Below are 22345 nucleotides of genomic sequence, written 5' to 3'. Positions count from 1 at the left end.
TATTTTCAAAGGTACTGCAAATACTTATGTAAATATCTGGAAATCAGACTTGTGCACATCTGTGCTAGGAGAAGGCGTTTGTGCCTGCAGGCATTTTATAGCCATCTTGAAACCTCCTGGTAGATGCACGACTTGCTGAAGATGACTCAAAAACAGGTGGGGTCAAATGTCTTCAAGAAATGCTCAGAAATAATCACGTTTGCAGTAACTATCAGTCAACAATGTTGGAAAAGGAATAAACAAATAACGATTAAATTTATATTACGGCTAAAGCAATCTGGGGATGCAATACATCTGTTTTGACAAGCAGTTCATTCAGCTCTAAATTGATCCTACATTTCCTAGCTGGTCATCAAATTTTCCAAATCTAACACAATGTTTATATTTTGATTTTACTATTATTTTTTTTTTTTCCAAATTTAGAAGCTACTGAGACTCAGGTGCCCAAAATTATACTGAGTTTTTTATATAAATTTTGTCTTTTTTTTTTTTTCCCCTTAGGAAGTGAAGTCTTGCAGGTCATAATGTCTTTATATAAAATATGTTTACAAAGTCAATACAGGTAAAAATGGCGCAAATCTTAATGGACATGTACAAATAACTGCTGAGAACTTAAAATCAGGAAGAGCTACAGCCCTCGTGAATTCAGACCTTCCACTTCCAGCTTCCTAGAATCATTCCATCTCAAACTGAAGTGAGTATGAACATTAGTGCTAGTGCAGTATGCTGCCATGTTAAAAATGTGCGTTATGCAAAAGTCGCTACCCTCCAGAAAGAAAGAAAAGCTATGAAAAATTTATTCTTGCTGAGGAAAAAAATACTCTCGTAACAGCTACAGAATCTCAAATGTTTACAAGGCAGATACTACCCTACTACAACACCACATCTCCGGTATTATAACTTTCCCCTATCATACTACTACCTGAGTGATGTCAGTGTAAATTCAGGCACCATTAGTAAATTTTTGACCAAACATACACACAGCACTGACAAAGAAGTAAACAACCCTTCAGCTTACCCAGAATATGTAAAAAAGACACTGACAAAATGGAAAATAATATATATTTCTTTATGATAAATTAATCCTATTATTTCCTCATTGCCCAGGAAAAGCGAAAAGCTAGACACTATTTACTCATCAATCCTTTATTCTTTTCTGAAGGATTCCTTTTACTGCAATTCAACACTGTTTACTCTGCAAGTAAGAAAATGGTAAAACTAAATATAGTCACGGAAGAATCCTCAATGCCTGTGTCCCTTACTTTCCCTCTCCCTGCGCTTCAGCTCTTCTTTGTAGCAGTATGAACAGTAATTGTCAGTCTCAGGACGACCATAAAAGGAACAGTTATCCTTCTTACAGCGGTTCTGCTGGATGGGATATATTGGGCAAACTGTGCTTCTGCCTTGATTTTTATCATTGTTCAACCAGGTCTGAGGAGCATCCTCATCAGCATATTCTAAGCAGTCTCTAATGTCGCCAGTATTAAATCCATTAGTGTATGTCTGAGACTTGTGTTCAGTAGGCATGGCATAGCTCAGTGATTCCACTGTGTTCACTGTGCGGATACCAGTTATCCGGGCTGGGCTGTAGCTCTGAGAAGACAGTGATCTGTTTTGCTGGGGATACGTGGCACAGGTTTTTAATGTGCCAACCACTGGCTTGTAAGTGTCATCTTGGAAGCTCGATGGCTTGGAGTTGACATCATGCAGATGGATGACACTTTGCCTTTGAACAGGTGGCGTATGGCTATAGTGGGCAGATACTGGAATGGGTCCACTTTTCTTAGCACCATTACTAGGTGAAGAAAACGACCCTGGAGTGGGACTAGTGCGATCTTTAAATTTTAAAACCAGCTGAGTCGTATGGCTTTGAGGCAAGACAGGTGATGCCCTATCCTGAGGAGATGTTTCTGACTTTTCTTTCGAATACGCTTCCGGCTCCAGCTTCCTACTAGATGACCCATTCAACGCAGCCTTTTTCTCAGCATCCTTTCTTTTCTGTTCCTGCTCAGCATTGAAACGCTCCTGTGCACTGGTTAGGTAATAACCAATCATCTCCTCATGGAACTGATGCCTGTGGCTGGTCAAAAGAAGGCCAGCAAAAATAAACTTGCGTTCACCCTGCATGGCCGCTCTCAAAATATTGAGGCTGAGTTTCACATCAGTGCTGTATTTCCATGGGTCAGCCTGCTTGTCAGAGAAAGATTTTGTGTTCATCTTTTCAATGGGTGAGTTGCTAGCTCTGTCAGTAGGAGATGGGGTGGTCTTTTCAGATGGAGAAGTGCTTGCAGACTGTCCAGATTCCTCTTTGCTACCTTTCCGAGACTTAGACTTCTTCTCTTTGACTTTCTCCATGGTGTCACCATTTTTTCCATTCCCTGAATTTGCCCTGCTCATTTTGCCATGCACCAGGCCTCCAAGACCACCCATATTCTTTTTCAGCTTAATTCCTAGGGTTTTACTGAGGCTTCCTATTTTATTGGCAACTGAATCCGTCCTGTTTTTGTCTTTATCCTTCCTCTGTTTGTCCTTTTCTTTCTCTTTATTGTTTTTTCCATTACTGCCGTTGGAATTACTACAGATGGAATCTCGGTCCGAGTCCATTGAGTCAGCCAGAGACTGAACGTCCTCCCCAGCTGAAGCTGTAGGGGATTCTGGTTGAGCCAAAGGGGCCTGCTATGGAAAATTAATTATAATTAGATACAGAAAAAGCAGTTTCATACAGGGAGTTGGTGCAAAAAAATATAATCTAATGAAGACTTTCAAAATGACTTTAGAAGTGTACTTTTTAATTCACACACTGACATTTTATACCGGTTTCTTTCTTATTTGGCTGTGCTACCTATCTTGCTTGTTCCTGCAGTGGCTTTTGGCTCACTCCAAGCACATCTGAAGAGTAGAGGTCAGTCATTCAGAAGTTATGTGAAAATCATTGTCTGAGTGATGGAGAGACTCAAGTCAGTGCTCCCATCAAGGAGAAGTCTGCAGCTCAGCCTCCCTGTTTACACTGACCAGCAGAGTGTCTGCAACCAGTCACTGAACTGGAAGCATCCACAGAACTTGCAGCCTCTCAGTGGGCAGACAGACCAGAAGAGGACTGATACCACCGTGATGGAAAATTAGCAAGGTTCTGCTGAAAGCTGTGAGGGGTGTGCAGCATACAAATCTGTCTGTAGTAATATTTCAAAATTCCTGATGTCCATAAAACAACTTAGTTAATTTCTTTGTTGTTCAGGCCTCCAGTCCACTTACATCAGTGCTACAATGCACCAGAGCTAAGCATCTTGTCTGACATAGTAAATTTAATCACATAGACCAATAAGGTCTGCTCACTCTTACTGGAAATTCAATGTAGATAAAAGTGATGCAAGCAGTCTGAGTTCCAAGTCACGTTTTAGGTAAGATAAAGTATCTTCCTTGACAATGTGTAGTAACAGGATCCTAGGACAACTTCAAATCTGTCTGCAGTCACTTAGTCCTGCAAAACTTACTTTTGCACCCAGGCATCACAAAATATCGGTCTGCTTGAGATAAATATGAAACATTTAACTAACCACAGTGATACAGAACCACTCTGGAGATGTATATACCTTCACTGAAGAAATGCACACCTTTTCTTGTCCCTGAGTATTTAAATGTCCTCTTGTCTGGAATCCCTGAAGCAGGGAGAGGTAACGCAGGTCTCATGTCGTTTCAGGCTCACAGCTTACAATTAGAGCACAATTTTGCCTCTCCTTTTTCTGATGTGGTGGCCACTGCTTTAGGGTGAAACTATAGAAAAATGGATTTTTTTCCTCTCTTGCAGCTTGTTAAACCCTTTTTCCTTTTGTGTTGTGTTCCTCCTTTCAAATACCATCTGTGCAGGCTGTCTAAATCACCACCATCTTCTCCTAGCAACCTTTCGCCTTTAGACCAACCCCTCAATCTATTCAATGCAATTTGCAGAGAAATTTGCAGCTGATGAGGTGCCAGCTGGGCATAGTTCTAAGATAGTTTTTTAAAAGAACCAGGCTCCAGTTCAGTGCCAGTCTGTGGCCTTTTGTCAGTCAGTATACACTGGAGGCTGTCCAGGAGTCCAAATCTGTTCTTAAAAAGAGAAAGGGCTGGGGTCTAGTGACCTAACAGTGGTATTAGGAGAGCAAGCCAAGGTTCTGAGAAAAAAGAATGCCTGTTTTATTTTTCTGAACTGAAGGGGCTACTGAAATAGATAAGAGAAAGATAAAGCTAGAAAACGCACTTCAGAACAGAATGTAAGTTGCAAAAACATGTAAGAAACTGTCTTAAAAACAGAACACTAGAAATCTACAAGCCTAGTGGCAGTGATGGTGTGCCACAAGTGACTTGTCTCTGCTGCTAGGATACAAGTGGCTCCAGGCAGCTGGCCAGGACATGCAGCCTACCCTACACAACACCTTATTGTGCCTCATATCAGTTATTTGGTTTAGACTGAGGAGGAAGTTTACCTTACCCGTGTTTCAGATGGTATGCGTATCCACGTTACATTCATATAGCTGTGTAGAAGGTTAAGCTTTGCCTCAAGAGACAGAATCAAACTAAGGATGAAAACAGAAAGGAAAACACAGTCAAAAACACACTGAGAGAAGAAGTGTATCTGGGAGAGATAACACTGCCCAGCACAACAGCAGCCTGATCTGTGACCATCAGCTGGAGACCCACCCTCCCGCCTCCTCTCCCATGTAACCAGAAAACATGAACAAAGCTCCTTCCGCAGCAGCTCTCTCAGCACTTAGATTAGGTATGGCTCAAGACATTTTACTGCTTCATACTAAAGCCACAGGAAGGTCTTACTTGGCCAGTTTGGTGTTGTCATTGTCATCTTTTCCCCACTCCCAGTCTTTCCCAGGATCGACCGCAAAGTGCAAAGGCAGCAGCTTGTGTTCAGAGTCAGTCAGGGGGATCACCGCTGAAGTAGAGATAAAACAAGAATCGGGGCAGGGGCATGGAACAGAGACAAAAGATTTAGCTGAGAAAAGCAGATAAAAACAGCAGGTAAAGAAAAAGGCCAGAACTTGGATATGCTGCAGTACTGGCTCATCCGTATTTTGATGTTTGTGTGACAGAGGAAGGGAAGAGGAGAGTAACAATCTGATTGCTCCTGGCAATAGTCACCAGAGGCAGAGAGGAGACCTCACGGATAACAACGCCATTTTGGATTGCACAATAAATATCTCCTGGAGACAGAACAACTGAAAGCAATAAAACGTTGAAGTATTCCTCTGCATCTCATACAGACGTGCACATTTGCTAAATATTTTCACTTCCAGGTTTGTCAGTGGAAAATAAAACAATGCTAAGAAATAAAAATATACTGATAATTATGTGACATACAGCATTATGTGACGAGCAAACAGTTGCTACAGGGATTCTGGATTCAAACTGTGAATTAGCATAATTGAGGAGCAAAGATCAACATGTATATGAGCTAAGAGGTCAGTTTAAGACCTGCCTTGAGTGCAGGAGAAACAGCATTGCTGCTGTAATAACCCAGCATCACTGTCTATCTGCTTTGGCTATACTGTTCTTGCCCCTCCCTGCCAGAGCTCTCTGCCTTCTGACATATCTTAATGACCCTGCTTTACACTCAGCGTGCAGAGATCACACTTTGAATTCATGGAGTGTCTATCATTCATCACCACCAATAAACTAAGAGAAAAGCACCGTCAGCTTTAATTAAAACCAGCAATTTGCTTCCATTTCATTAGAAAACAGTCAGAAAGCTGCTGAGGGATCGGGCAGGATCTTCAGCAATGCAGGTCACTGCTGTTTCTCTGACAGCCAGTCAAGGAATTAAGTTTTCTGTGCCATAGCCCTTAGGGACTATACCTACATAGCTATTCCAGCAAAGCCAAGGAGCAAAGAATACAGAGAAACCATCCAGCAACATGGTGGTGAATTACTGCAAGTTTATGGCATTTATTGGTTGTGTGTTGTTTACAACATTTCTTGCAGTTCAGAAAACATGCTATCAAACAAAGACAGAGCACTTTTGGCTAAGTGTTACTCTTAGCAGAATGCAGGAAATATAAACTGCATTTTTATTAACATTGTTAAGTTGGTATTAGATTCAGATAGCTTGACAACTGCAGAAAATGTGCTTATTTTTCATCTTATCTACAGGTCTGATAATAGTCAAAACTCTGAATTTCGTGGAAATGTTGCCCCCTACTGCCTGTAGAAGGTAATTCCTGAAATATTTCCCCCATACTAACAGCAAATACAGTACAGAACAGCTGGAGACTCATCAGCTTCAGCTGCTGATTGCCTATACAGTATCAATATCACTATTATCTGGAGAAATACTCTTCAGGTTAGAGCATAAATACTGTGCCTGGCTATAAGAGATGCTTCTTTTAAGAAGTCAGAGCTCTAAGCTCTCAGCCTTCTGACAGCTCAAAATCTGGCCACGTACTGCGGTGCCTCTGCCATCCTATTCTGACCTTCACAATTGCGGCTCTCCCTTCCACCATACCAAAGCTGCCAGCACCTCTGTGTTGGCAAGATACAAGAGCACCCGTGTGCCAATCTATTTCCTGTCACAGCATCTGAAGAACAAGCACGATGCTGTTAGCTGCCAGCAGTCTCTAACAGCAACCAGTTTTGCAGCTGAATGCCAAAGCATTCCCTTCGTGCCAGATTGAGTGCCAAGTGTTCTCTGCTGCTTCACAGAATTGAAGCTTGTGTATTCAAGACCCTGCAGTAAAACATGTAAAACCAGATCATACAGAATAAATATTATTATTATATTATGGAGTCATGTTCTACAGGAAGACAACTCTACAATTTCTAATAGACGTGTGTGGAACCTGGTAACTTAATGGTATGGAGACATTTCTGTCCTGGCTGCAGCATATCAGGAGCAACCACCAATAGTGAGACAGTATCCTTAAAAGGCTATCCAAAATTCCTTCCTTCATTCACTTTTTCCTTATTTTTGCATTAAATTGTAAGAATTAGCTTTGCAGGCTTCAATTTCTCACAGGGCATTTCATATCATTCATCAGTGTAATGTTTAGAAAACGGCTCCAACGTGAAAAGCTTTTTCATAAGAGCTCTTCTGCAGATTGAGCTGGAAGGCTGCTGCACTGTCCCAGTGTGCAATGCAAAGGCTGGAGCCATTGCCCAGCACCTCCTTGCAGATCCCCGGAATATCTTTGCATTACTGAAGGCTCAGCAAGTTGACTGGATTCATTTTCTCAATGGATATCTGACTTTTAGATCAACTTTCTTTTTTTTTTCTTTTCCATTTTTCTGTTATAATTCTGTTTCCACCAACACAAAGGCTGCCACATGCAACAACGTGCAATGTTGCCTGTATCGTACAATCTCATTTAAAAAACAAAAAACTCAGTTCCTTCCAAGAAGAACAACTCAATTGGATGTCAGATTCTTTCATGAAAATGTTTACACCAAAATCTGTCCTTCAACAGTTCTTCCTCGTTTCAACATTTCAATGAACAGCTTTCTCTCTGTTGACAACTGCACAGCTGCAGCATGCTCACTGTCCCATAACCATGGGAAATACCAAAATACATCCAAAATCATGATGGGTGTATCCAGATGGAATGCATGCAGTGTTAGGGAGCTGGATGCAAGATATTCAGTTGCCTCTAAACCACTCTCTGGGAAGAAGGACTAAATGAAATTCACTCAGGAGATCTCAAAAACCACATGTTCCACATTTATGAATCCCTATATTCATTAGGGATTTAAAACATCTCTGCAATCACCAGCAAAAAAACGTGGAGGACTCACAGCTAATGCCAAGCTCCTCTTCACCGGATTCTTCAAAAGCCACATCACATCTTTAGCAAAAACACTTTTCCCTTCGCCACCAAAGAGTGAAGACAGACATGAGCTCATCTGAGCTCTGCTTGCCTTGATCTGCTTACTACTAGCTTTGAATTTCATGAAAGTGGAACTGGAAGCTTAAGTGGACAGGATTTATTCACAGCAGGCTGGAGTTAGAAGTTTGATTTGTGCCTGGAAAGCCACACATGTACCCCTCTTTCTGTGCTGGGTGTCAGCACAGCAGTAGATGACAGCTGGATTAATTCATTTTATACCCATACTTATATAAACGAGTTTTGTAGCTTAATGATTTGTTAAAACGTGGAGCTTTGGCGATAATGAGTAGATATTTACATCTATCATCAAAACATTCCATTTTTCATATGAAATACCAGAAAAAACAAAATGTCTTATAGAAGCATACACCATCTTAAAGCAACAACAGTGCTCAAGTCCCTTAGACTTTCACTGCATTAATTATGCTCCAGCACTACAGAAGACACGGAAGTAAAGAGCACCATCCCTCTGTACAGACCACCAAATGGTGACTCAGGGTTACACTCTTTGTTCTCAGAAGAATGTGGTAGCAACGAAATCAGGAGCCTGACTGCTTACAGTCTACCTACTTAGGAGTCTGAGTTCCTTCAAACATGTATTTAAACCCATCTAGCTGGCTTCCAACCAGACGCAAGCTCTAGAACTACTGCCTTAGCATTTCACAACATACCAGTAGTGTAAACTGTTATAACTCATATGGAGAATGTCCTAACATCAAAACCTCACGGCAATCTAAATGGCCAACTGTATAAATATTAGATCTAGGAGCAGCTAAATTACCATTTCACAAAAGTTATAAGTACATCCTTTGACTTGGAATTTATTAGGTTTTTCCCATGATTTTATTAAAATTGCCTGTGTTAATGCTGCTGGGGGCTGTTTTTGCTTCTGTTTTAGGTTTAGGGTGTGTTTTTCCCTTCTTTATTTTAGTTTTATCAACTGTTAATACTTCCAAACTCTCAGTGCTTGGTACTGTTCCATATGTGCATGAGATACCTGGGGAAGAATAGAAAGGGAAAAGAAACAACTGGGTGGCCATGTCTCCCTTTAATCTAATACATATCCAGTGAAGCTTCCACAGAGGCGATTATGCTAATTGTCAAGGTAGAGCTGACTACTGGAGTGTTCACCTTTGAGATTTAGCAAAAACTGAGTAGCTGATCTGCATAAAACTAATGCAGCAGGACTAAATTAGATACAAGAGAAATTTCAGAAAGGACAACTCCTAGCAAAGCAGCAAAGATAAGTGAAGAGTCTAATTTGTATTACTTTGGAAGCATCTTGACTGAAGTCTAAATTTTTAAAGTGAAGCTTTTACTAATTTGACAATTTTACGTGTATGATATATATATATATATTTGTGTACCTATATATGGCATATGAATATATATTTACCTGTGTACATCCCCTGTATACAGGGATGCATCTTTCTCAGGAACAAGCCTCAGTGAAGGGCAAGGGGTGTGATTCCATATGGCTACTTGATTTGAATAATTACCAGCAAAGGTAACTTTCAGTATGACAATCCCTAACTTGATCCAAAATTAATTTAAAAAAAAAAAGTGATTAGATCACAAACAATCCTTGAGAGCACAAATATACAGTAATCAAAATAACTGTTGTATGACCACATTGCTCTACAAACACAAGTAGAAATGTTTTTTTTTTTCTTTCATCAGTTTTGTTGTTGCTTTTTTTTTTTTCTCTGCTCTTACATCAGTTCTTCACTGTCAACACCAAGCAGCAATACTCAGTGACCAAACACTGGGACTAGGAAAGCAACTAGTACAGCAAAAATTTTATTGTAGTCTTGTAGACCACAGCACTAGCAATAATCCAGCTATGCAGGATAGAGGTTCAGTGTAGATGGGAAAGAATCAAATATTAACATGCTCAAAATCACTTAAAGTTTACTGCTGGTATTTCTATCACTTATTTTGCAAGCAGCAAAGTCAGACTTGCAGTATGAAGATACTAACTTTTATTGTTAGAGACATATCCAGGTAACCAATGACAGGATGCAAGAGAATGACACAGAGCTAAGCAAGGGGAGTTCAAGCTGGACATCTGGAATGGCTTCTTTACCATAAGGTGGTCAAACACTGGTCCAGGGTTACCAGAAAGGTGGTTGATGCCCCATGCTTGTCAGCATTCAAGAGGCATTTGGGTAAGGCCCTCCATGATCTGCTTTAGCTTTTGGTTAGTCCTGAAAAGGTCAGGAAGTTAGGAGATCTCTAAGATCCCTTCCAGGTGAACTATTCTACTATGTTCTGTGATACAGTGAGAGATGGATACTCTATGAGATTCTGACTTTCTACTCTGATGAGGGAGAGCACCCGGAAAAAAAGGTGTTCCAAACAGCAGTCTGGCATATGAAAATTCTCAGCACATCAAACCCAGAAGTAGCTAGTTATCTACCCAGGATTTGGGTGCTGGGAAGCAAGAGAACGGGAGGACGACCATGCGCTGTATTACTTCTTACAGATTTCTATTAGGCAAAGAGATCTTCAAGTTAAGGGCAGTTACAGCTACCTCCTGGGCTACTTGTGCAGGAATTAATCTACTGCTGACATTCTTGTCAATTTTAATCCTGTATCCAAGAAGCTCAAACTTGACACACAAAAATCTGTTCAGACTTTGTTGTCACTATTGCAAAGTTAAACAGAAGATAAGGTATAAAGATAAAAACATTTTCACTGGATGTTTTAAAATGGAAAAACAAGTACATTTAGTTTGCTGGAAGAGGCCTTTCTTTACCTGATTCACACATAGGTTTCTAAATGCTTTACAAACCCTAATTAACACAGTCCTTCAAGAACTCAGAAGCACAGCAGATAACTACTATTATAGCTATTTATGCATGTAAAAAGACACTGTGATAAAGCAAAGATTAGAACTGAACAGTTCTTGGCTCACGGTTTTGTGATTAGACACTAAGATTTAGACTGTAAAAAATAAAATTTAGTGGATATTGCTTCCTTTCTGATAGACACTTATGCTTACAGGTCTATGAAAGTACTTAGTGCACTGTGTTCAATATATTCCTGAGTTTGTGTGTTTATAGCATACCTTGCTCTCTCTGTTGATCTTTTTGTTCCATGGAAACAAGAGCAGAGAAATGTGCCTGATCATAGGCTAGAACCAGAGGTGAGCAATGGCATCTGTTAGGTAAAACTTCCAGTGGCAAATAAATTCCTCCGAATGGTATAGGCGCAAATGCTGCAATGAAAAAAATAAGATTATTACTTTTTTTCTTTTAACTATGTAAAAAGACACTAACGTTGCTTTTACTGTATGTAACAGTTGTGCTACGCTGTTTTCAGAGCTCCAGGAGAAGAGCTCTGAAGTGGAGCAATCAATAGGGGAAACAGTCATAACAGCAGGTAAAATTTTGTTATAAAAATATCGGGAAATACACTAAGGGCAATAATGAAAACATTCCACCTTTACATATACTTTCCTTAGTCTGTTTACTAGTAAAGGTATAAAAGTATTTTAACAAAATCTTGATGACTGCTACATGTTTAACACATCTGTAAGGACAAAGCTCCAAAAGTATTGCCTCTTTTTTTTTATTATTATATTGGCCCACAACATCAGAGGTGTCTGTTGGTGGGATGGCAGCAGAGGGGCAGTCTGACAAAACAGAATCTGACATGGAAGTGCAGATGAAGCAAAGGTGTAGAATTGAATTCCTCCATGTGGAAAAATTGCAGCTACTGACAATTCATTGACACTTACTGAATGTTTCTGGAGCCCAGACAGTGGGTGTGAGCACAGCGAGACTGTAGGTGGTACATTTCAGCCATGATAACAGCAATGTGAAATACAAGCCATGTTCTGGAAGGCCATGCACAGGTGTCACACCATGAAATGAAGAGCATCTCAATCAGCTATCAACGCCAATCAGTGGATTATGACCAGGGAACTGTGTATGGAGCTTAATATTGGCTTTAACATTGGAAACAATGGTGGCAATTTTGGAATATCACAACATTTGTGTCAGGAGGGTCCCATAAGTTGTCACTTGGGAACAGAATGAATACCACATGCAGGTTTGTCAGGGCTTGTTAAACCAGTATTAGGCTGGAAGTGACATTTTCCTCAGTCTCATCATTGCTGGTAGTGAGACACGGGGTCACCACTGCGAGCTGGAGTCAAAACTTGCAGACCACAGAGCGCAGGCATAAGAATTTCTCACTGAAGAAAAGTTCAAAACACCCTTCAGTGGGTAAAGTGATATGCACTCCCTTCGGGATAGAAAAGGGGTGATCCCTCTGCACTTCCTGGAAAAAGAACCAACTCTGACCACTACATTGCAATGGTGACTAAATTCAGTCAGGCCAGAGAAGACGATAACCTTTCATTTGCAACACAACAACGCCAGACCTCATCCCAGTTTGAAGACTTCAGAGTACACTGTCAGTCTTGGCTGAACTGTCCTACCACACCCATCATACAGTCTGGATTCGGCACCTTCTGACTTCCATCTGCTCAGGCTCATGAAAGATGGATGCATGGAGAACATTTTACAAGTAACGACATCATAATAGGAGCTGTGAATCAGTGGGTCTTCTCCACTGGTGCAGATATTTATGAGCGTAGCATGCAAGCTCATGTCCATTGCTGGAAAAAATGCATAGCTAATGGTAATGACTATGTTGGAAAACAGAGTTTTGTAGCTGAGAATTTACTCAATCAAATAGCGTTCTCATGCTCTTTGTAGCTGTTGCAGCTTCCATGAAAATAAATAGGAGGCATTAGTTTTGGAGCGGCCTAGGTAAATAGGTGCATCGATTTCCATTGAAAAAGTCTTACCTTCTCCACCAGAGTCTCGTAACATTGTGTCTGCTACTACAACAATAGGTCGTCTTAAAATGTGGGCCAAGACAAAAACGTGGAACTCTTCTAGGCTCTCATACACCGGATCTTCTGAATTATCAACCCTGGAAGACACAGCATCGAAACTTTAGAAAACCAACCCAGTGGGGCAGCTATTTTCTCTTCTTTGTCACTCATATTCCTACTCTTCTGAAACACACATTCCAGTTATTGAAATAAACCATGAGAAATTGGAAAGAAAAATATATTTTTGGGAATAAAGTAATAGCTACAAAGAATGTTTTTATTTGCAGACTCCCCACGGGCTTATTAGTCATCAAAATTCATTACTGAGATATTGTCTGGTAGTGTAGCTAGAACTGAAAAGGTAAATCTCAGCCAAACTCCTGATGGACAACTGCTTCCTATCATAAAAACAGTCATTTCACACGACAACATGGGCAGGGAGATTCTGCAATGGAAAGCTAAATGCTTTTCTAGTTCCTCTAACCATAACACAGAAAGTTACCTTAGCAATATAAGAAACGTCAGCCTGAGTAGGTGGAATTTAACTTGCAAAGTTGAGTAAAGCTTTTTCCTCTGATCATTACCAAAACATTCTTAAGATGGAAAAGAGTATCTGCTGAAATAAGCGGAGATTCATTTTGCTATCGGTTTTCCCAGTGAGATAATTTTCACCTTCCTTTAGACATCTGAAATCAGAATTCTAAGCATTTCATCTTGAATACATATAAATAATTTAAATAGATCAGCACATCTGGAGGTAAGATCATCCCTCCCACTTAAGCATTTGCCTGAGGATGAGGTGAAAATTTTCATTTCTTTTTTAGAGAATACAGAAGGAATATAAATCAGTGTGTACTGAGGTGAGACATGGCGAAGTAGTTTTGTCAGTGGAGCTTCATGTTTCAAAAAACACATTAAAAAAAATCTATACAAGAATTCTACAAGGTGGGGCAACTGAATGTGATAGTAAAACAATAAAACAGCACGACAGAGAAGTTTGTTTTTCTGTAAGTTGGCCTTTTAGCAGGATCGATCCAACTACCATTCCCTTAATCTAGCTGGAGTAAGTAGAGCAGACAGGTCATATTTCATTTGCAGATTAAAATATATGGTTTACTGAGGAATATTCCATGGATCTAAGTAGGATTAACACCCAATCAGCATCACAGTGAGCAAGTACTTTAAAAATGAGGACAAAAAAGTGCTGTTCTTGGAAGGAATTTTTAAAAACTGACATAAAATGTAACTGGAAGCCAATTAGGGCACTTGAAGAGTTTTCTCCCTTTGTTGTTTTTTTTTTTTTTCCTTTTCAGATTTTTCATACCACTATGTTTATCAGATATCATGGGACAAAATATATTAAATTCATTTTCTTTACACAGCAGAAGAATGGAAATGCCTTCCAACATCTATTTCTTCCAGATAAAGGAACTGACTGATAACATTTCACAGTTTGACAATACAATGTTTTGCATCCAAAATAGTCCCAAATTTTAAAGGTGGACAAAAAGAATAATTACCTTCTAAAAGAATTTGACAAATAGAAGTACACACATTATGGTGCAATTAAAAAAAAAGAGACTGAGCTATCGCAATCCTATCCACGATGCTTGAGGCAGTTTCTGTTCTAGTCATCATCTGATGTTTGAAAGGCACAAGCAATGAAAGAAAAGAAAGAGAATAACAGGCTGTCTACTAGAGAAGATACCTGGATGTGAAAGGAATATCAGACAAAACTCATATGAAATGACATAATTACTACGTACAGAACATACAGCAAGATTTGTAATATTTTTACCAGAAATTACAACGCAAACCAGTACCTGTGAAATTCATCTACAGTCTAAACATCTATTCTCAACAGTATCACGAGTCAGAAATACAAATTCAACCACCCAGTTGTATTTAAACCACCATGTATACAGAACCATAAAGGCTGGAAAAGACCTCAGTCATCAAGTCCAATCATCAACCCATCACCACCATGCCCAATAAACACGTCCTAAAGTGCCATATCTACACAATGTGGCACTTGAGTCATGACTGCTCTTCCACTGGGATGGGATGCCCTTGGCCACCAAACCCAAACAAAAGAAGAGACAACCAAGTTGGAGAAACATCTACATCAGTGAGGAGATAAACTTAATTACACACTTAACCTCACCAACACAAGATCTTCTGAGGCCAACTACGACAGTGTATTTGAGGATCATCATCCCTCAAGTAAGACAAGTTACTAAACAGTGAAACACACTACATATGAAAAGCAATCACTGTCTTCATACCGAATCTAACAGGAAGAATTCTCTACCGCCAGCTATGCAGGGGAAAGAGATGAAGGCTTCTCTCACAAGGTTTTAATGCCTGCAATAAACTTGTTTCAGACTGAATTTACTCCAACATACAGGGAGGCACAAGTCTTATAATACAATTTATCAACTAAAATCCTTAAATTCCTTAAGCTATTTGTTATCTTATTCATCTGAATAGTCTTATTTTCTCAATCTGTGAGAACTTCAAAAAGCCTTTTTCTTCCATATATAGTTAAATGCAATTGCTAGGTTTGTTTTAAACATTCTTTTATGGAAAAGCTTACAAAACTTTTGGCAGCAACAAGAAGGAAACAATGTAGAAGAGCATGTGCTAGTGACTGCTTGCTTGGGTACGTCTCTGATTGGTAAAAGCATTAGGATAATTTGCTCTCCCAAAAAGGCAACACAAATAAAAGAATTTTTTTCCAATACGTATCATTATGTTTTGGATCAGACCCACAATACTGCATTAACCAAAGGAGATTAAAAATTATGTCTCAAGTTCTACTTTTTATTTCTTAACTCTTGAAAATCTCAATACTTTTTTCTCACAGAAAAACAAGCTTGATAAAACATTCATTAGTCGTAAGAAACATCAGCTAATATAAAAGATGCACTATTTGCAGTACTGAACATTTTTCTATTTGCATCTGGTAATTGTTCTATATACTGAAATAGAGAGAAAGGAACAGCACTTCTGAAACAGGCAAACACATAAAATAATAACTGTTTTTAGGCATTGCCTTTATTAAAAAATGATCTAAACTAAATCCTCTGCAAGATAAGGGTCTTTGATGGATGCAATAGTTTGGATATTTGGTTGAATTAGTCTGAATACCTAACCATGTCTGAAAACCCAAATTACATGTAGCTGAGAGATACTTCCTGTTTTAACGTTCTGGTGTTGCTGCATTAAATAAAACTCTAATGACACATGGAAAGACTACAGAAACCTTTCCTCTCTTCTTACCCATTTAAAATCACCTGACTTTTTTAACACCATGTAAGACAGCGAGCTAGAAGCTGAAGGAATGTCTAAAAATGAGTATCATCCACTTTCAAAATAAGTATGTTTCAAAATACATTCTGCTTCATATAAATGAAACAATTATGATAATCTGTCTTTTTAACATTTACAGATGGATGTGCAAATCCACTTCAAAATAAGACTTTGCTTCATAGTTGATTTGTAGTTGATTTGCTTGAAGGATTTTACATATTGGGAACAAAAAGCTAGGAGCAAGGTTTTTCAGTGTTCTCTTCATCTATTTCTCCAACATTCAAGCCTCAGAAAAAATATATTCTCAGAAAAGAAATCCGTGAAAGTTTAGTGACAGTTGATGGTCACCTTTACACGTACTTCAACCTCAGAAATTTATTAAAATTTGTAGATGAATGAGGCAGCATAATTCCTAAGCTTGTCACTGAATTCTTTTGAAGCACATACAACTCCTGATGCTTTTGCTAATCCTGACACCAAAGGAGAATGCTTCATCTATAATTCAAAGACTAATCTGCAAGCTCTCTTAATATAGTACCTAAAGTAGAGAATGTAATAAACTCCATCTCAAAAATACTGTTTTGATGTTCCTTTTTCTTTGCAGAGCCTCTGTTATTTTGAACACTGGATGCATTACATGACTCTTTTAAAGGAACAATGAACTGTTACATATTTATCCTTACTTCTTTCCAATTAGAAAAAGAGAAACGTAAACCATGGAAAAACAATTTAAATTTGTTCTCTATACAACAGTGTGTGGTATTGCCTTTTGAACTGTCTGGGAAATAAAGGTAAAGTCTGCCAAATGCAACATTTCATGACATCTCTGATTGGAATATAGTGAAACTATAAACTACATGAAGTTTGCAGAATTAAAGACAGAACGCAGCCTGGGAAAACTAGTGGTAAATGGCCAAATTTAAGAGACGTGTGAATTAAACTGCATTAGAAGACTAAAGCATATAAACAGGAAAATATCTACAAACACGGAAAACAAACTGAGGAGTAAAATGAAAACCAATCAATTAAAAAAAATTAAAATAGAAGAAAATGAAAACAATTATGGCTGACAGTTTGGCCATCATTAGATTCCCCTATCCCTGGTATCACAAATTTAAAAGGAAAATACAATATAATTTCAAAGCCCGGAGAATTTTTTTTTTTTGAACATTTTATTTCTTCATTATGTTTTATGCTTGGCCAACTTACTTTTCACATACAGTTTTCTTTGGGGGAGTGAGTTGCTAGAGGAAAAAACAAACTGAGTACACAAACCTAAATATTCTTCATTACAAAAACTAGACAGGAAAATGAAAGCTCTTGCATTAAGGCTGGTTGATAGTCTTATACTTTGGAACTGCAAGATATGCATACTCTGCAACTCACCCACCACCAGTGCCTCCATTTTTGCTGAAATGCGTGCGAGGCTCACTTGATGCCAGCTTAAGCAGTTCATTCCACTCCCGCTCCCATTCTTCTTCTGTATACACTAAACCTGACTATAGGAGAGAATGAAATACATTTGTAGTTACGTTGGTAAAAAAAATTTAAGCAGAGCTCTGTAGTAGTATATGCAATTAACTTCTCTGAGCTTCTTATGTGATACATTAATCGTTCAATATTCTTATTCAGATGAAAAGAATGTTAATTTACTAGAAAGATGTAAGACACTAACTGTGGGAACTAACCATGCATAGTTATGCCCACAAAGCTACAAATACGTTTTCATTCTGATATTCAAATTCTAAATACAAATCTCTCTTCCCAGTGCAGAATGGAAAAAGAAGGAATTTGATAGCAAATGAAACTTCCACAAAGTTCAGAATATTTTTTTTTTACGCTGAAATTATGTTAACAAGGTTGCCTTTAGACCATACAGACCTCCTTATTCTGCTGGGTCTGTTGCCATCTCCACCTTCTTTTCAGTGCTTCCCTTTCAGCTCCACTTCTCATCATAGTGTAGAGCGCCTTCCGTAAAACAAGATCCCGGTCATGAAATCCCCACATGCCTACAGTATCACAAGAAGGCACTCAATTTTAAAGAAACTACATTAAAACAGATATAACAAGCACTAATATAATTAATACTGCCCTATAAGCAAAAGCAACATAGCTTTTATTTTTACATTGTTTAAGACTTTTCTTGGCAAGTAATCTGCTCATTATTTCTAATGTTTTCTCCCAAAAGGGTCAATATCCAGATAAAGCAGTGAACAATAAAAGGGAATTCTAACAAAGCTTAAACTTGGCTGGAAGAACGACAAGGATGTGAGCTGTTTCAGTATGTGCTTGCATGTAACAAACTTTGCTGCAAGCAGTGGAATATTCAACGCACAGGTTACTTCTAGCTAGCTAGTTCCAGTTGCCAGCAGAGCCTGCAGACACAAGAATACTAATGACAACCACAGGCTCTTTTGTGCATCACAGATGATGATTCTGACGCCCACAGGCGTCCACTCTCACACAGCACGATGGCAAATTTCTTCTGGCTTCAACATCCAAATAAAAAGCATTCAAGATGATTGGAAGTCTAAAAATACCACCAGCCACAGGCTTTCAAGCTCCTTTTAAGACAGTTCACAGATCTTCACAAAGTTGAGCAGTAACCATGACAAAAGAACAGAACACTCATTGAGGCACATACCCACAGACATCCAAGTTTCAGTTATATTATCAGCTGCTGGCATTAAATATCTGTATTTCAAATCTTGCAAGTCAAAATACTCCCAGCATTTTTTGTAAATAATATACAATTCCTCTAAGCAAAAAATAGAGTAGGCAAAGATAAAAGGATCCTTGGAAAAAATAAAAGCCATATATATCTTTTTACTACTATTTCCAAAAAGAACAGTCCCTTCAAAATGATTAAAAATCCTAATGTTTTTCACAAAGTTGCTTTTTGGAGGTCTGCTGGTACAAGATTTTAGCAATGGGAACAACAAAAAAAGCTTCCTTGTGATAGTTATGGAGCAAACATCAAAGACTTTTGGCTTCACAGGTTTCTATTTATTTGATATAATTTGAAAAAAGGCTTCAAAGATCTTGTATTAATGATTAATTAATCAACTGGAAACTATTTTTCATAGAATCATGGAATCCTTTGAATTGGAAGAGACCTTTAAAGGTCACCTAGTCAAACATCTCTGCAGTGAACAGTGACATCTGCAGCTAGACCAAGTGCTCAGAGCCCCGTGCAGCCTGACCCTGAATGTCACCAGGGATGAGGCATTCCTCACCTCTCCAGGCAACCTGTGCCAGTATGTTATGATCCATACAGTGAAAAACTTCTTGCTCATGCCCAGTCTGAATCTTCTCTCTTTCAGTTTGAAACCATTTCTCTTTGTCCTGTGACAACAGACCCCACTGAAGAGTCTGTTCCCTCTCCTTCTCACAGTCCCCCTTCAGGCACTGAAAAGCTGTTCTCAGCTCTTCCTGAAGCTTTCCCTTTCCTAGGCTGAATAGCCACAATGCTATTTGTCCAATTTTTAATTCACTCCAAAGTCTGTTTCCCATACAGTTAAAATCTCGAAGGAATGAAAAGCACTGTTTAACAAAAGCCAGAGGACAACGAACACAGTTCCTTGCCCATAGTGAGGACAATCCTCCCTATGTAAAGAAAACACACACAGCTGTTTATGGTAAAGGTTTTTTGATATTGTTTCAATTATACTTGTGATATCACCTCACAAAATTTACACCTTCAGCCCTCAAGAATGCCTACAACAATCAATTCTCTAAGTGAAGTTTGAATAATGTATTGCTCCAGAACCAGACTTTTAATGAAATTCTTTGCATTCCATTTGTTTCTGAGCTTTCACTGGGCAGAGAGCAAACTCGTAAATATTTCTGGCAGAAGGCTCCATGCACACATTCTTCCTTACCTAAAGAGGCAGCATGCAGGAGGCAGTTTCCATCACCTGTTGTGGCCAAGGGAAGAAGACGTTTGCAGCTCGTACACACAGTGGACCACCAGTTCAAACGACCTGAAAAGAAAGCATCTATTAAAATGAAATAATGGGTACTAAAGGAGTGTGAGTGCTGTGTAGAGTCACGTGGTGATGATATGTAATGTTGAAGGCTATTTGAAACTGTCAGATTTAAACTAGAAAAAAAAAAAACAATGTTACAATGATACCTTAATAGGCAATTTGCTGACACGTGCTTAGTTTCCTTAAGGAAAGTAGGCTAAAAAGAGCCTTTCTTTTATTTCTCCAGTAGATTGTACTTCCAGAAAACTGCCCATCTACAAAACCACTCACATACACTGATGTTCTGGAAATGTAATACTGAGCTCATGTAGAAATAACTCTAGAAGTAAAACTGACCAACCAAGTAAATGCTTCTTTTGGGGCTGATGCACCAGCAATACTGAGGTTACCAACCAGAATGCAAATCCAAAGTCATAAACTAAGATGGCACAGAAGTATACAGCTACATGTAACTGGCTACACTTACCCAGCAGTGAGCTCCTGCTCAGTTTACCAGCTTATTTCATAATCAGAGATGCGTTTTTCCACGCCATTACTGAATTTCATTTTAGTGTGAGAAAATACTTGCTGCTCATACTAGAACTGAAATACACGACATGTTTTCCAGGCTTAGAAAGGAGGAAATGAATAGCATTTTCTTGTAATTATGATGGTTGCGACTGCAGCACCTGACATATATTTGAAGGTCTGTTAAAAAATCCTAGCTAGGAGAACATTCCCATTGTCTCAAAATGCATTTATTTATATTTCTTTTAAATCACATCTTAATTTTTAACAGTCTGAAATCAAACATTTTCATAATTTTAGGTATTTATTTTCGGGAGTGTGAAACCCAGGCGAAATATGCAGCTGCATTATATGCTGCATAAAAATTAAGTTTTCAGGTTCATACAGTTTAATTGTTATACTGAGTTACGTTTAAGCAGAGCAGTAAAAAACCCCACTGTGGTAGAGCACTTTTTTGTAGCTGTTCTGCTGCCCACGTGACATATTTGTGAAGCCATCAGCACAGCAGTTTGGGAGCTGCCGTACCACCCCTGCAGCCAAGCAGCTTCTCTGTCAGACTACACCTTAACTGCACACAGCAAAAGTATGGTAACAGAAATCAACCTGCTGCAGTAAAATGCTTAGAATTATGTAATTCCTTTCACCCAGATCTCATTTAAGATTATCACAACCTAAGCCATCCTCCCTTGCAGAACTACACTGATTGCTGCAAGAGCACTCAGTCTGCACATACCCTGCACACTGACCTCATTCCAGGCAAAATGGGGTTACAAGATGCACAAAAGCCTCAAATGCTTTTATGAGTACATAAATTGTACACATTGATGAGCTCTAAATGTCTAAGAGAAATTCAGACAGCAATCACACAAATAGTAACAGATACGCTGCAGCAGCAGAGAGAGAGCAAGGAACGCTGCCTTAATCCGGGTCTGCTGTTTATGATCTGACAGCATTTTTGAGTGAAACAGGAGTTTCTCTACAGGTAGGAAGCAACCTGAACATCCTTTCACATAAAAATATAATGGTAGCAAGTGCTTAAGCATGTAGAAACAGAATTTAATACCTTTTGAAGACATCCATCTCATTTGGGTATGTCAAACAAAATGTGCTACAGGCTGTTTTTAGCATTTTTGCACTCCCAATCTATGGTTTTTTCTTTTGAGCAGTAATCTGCTGCTCCTTCTTTTGCCTAATCAGCTTTTCTTTTTTTTCCCCTCCTCCTATTGAAATTCATGCCCTTAAACCAGAACTCAAGCACACACATCTCTCCTCCCTTAACACTATCTCAGCTACTGAAACACAGTCCTCTTCTTTTTCTCTTCCTTGTTAAAATAAGATCCCAGTCGTTTGCAGGGCATGCATCTTATCCACCAATGTTTTGATGTCACTGACCAAAGTGTAGTCAAACTGGGCCCTCTGTTGGTCAGAGACAATAAAACGTGTGATGCAAAGTGACACCTATTAATTCATGCTTCTCATTTCAGACAACATTTGTACAATAGCAGGCAATACAGGGAAACTGAGCATTTGTGTGTCTTACAGAAAACAGGTCACTTTATAAGACAACACTTGATATGAAAACATAGGTGTGCTTTGTTTTTTTTGAGTTTTTTTTTTTGTTTGTTTTTTAAATTAAGTATTCACTGTTTATCTGTTAAACTCATTTCAACTGAAGAATTCTTTCTCCAGAAAGTTTTAGGGTCATGACAGCCTCCTCTTCAGATACCAGGGACTCCAGGCAAGAAGTAACCTTCACAAAGCAAGTAGTAATGGGGGGAACCAGCAGCCTTCACTAAGAGAAGTGCCAGGAACAAAACAGTTAC

General features: G+C 38.9%; 1 protein-coding gene across 8 annotated transcripts in view; it reads right to left on the bottom strand.

The window, feature by feature from the left end:
* Window positions 1–396: 396 nt before the first annotated feature.
* OTUD7A (OTU deubiquitinase 7A) overlaps window positions 397–22345 on the bottom strand; it is a 105866-nt gene continuing 83917 nt past the window's right edge. For 7 of the 8 annotated variants that reach the window (XM_090148747.1, XM_090148749.1, XM_090148748.1 and 4 more), the window contains 8 exons: window positions 19908–20009; window positions 17908–18035; window positions 17413–17525; window positions 12685–12812; window positions 10936–11085; window positions 4810–4924; window positions 4469–4553; window positions 397–2676 (listed from right to left, as the gene is read on the bottom strand). In XM_090148747.1, coding sequence (XP_090004873.1) covers window positions 1243–2676; window positions 4469–4553; window positions 4810–4924; window positions 10936–11085; window positions 12685–12812; window positions 17413–17525; window positions 17908–18035; window positions 19908–20009 — 2255 coding nt within the window. In that variant the 3' untranslated portion in view covers window positions 397–1242. The remainder of the gene's footprint in view (window positions 2677–4468; window positions 4554–4809; window positions 4925–10935; window positions 11086–12684; window positions 12813–17412; window positions 17526–17907; window positions 18036–19907; window positions 20010–22345) is intronic. The other variant, XM_090148751.1, reaches the window with a different exon arrangement.

Source organism: Phasianus colchicus, chromosome 12, assembly GCF_987193195.1.
Source record: "Phasianus colchicus chromosome 12, bPhaCol1.hap1.1, whole genome shotgun sequence".
Taxonomy (NCBI): Eukaryota; Metazoa; Chordata; class Aves; order Galliformes; family Phasianidae; genus Phasianus; species Phasianus colchicus.
The sequence above is the reverse complement of the archived record's forward strand: the minus strand, read 5'-3'. Positions and strand labels throughout refer to the sequence as shown.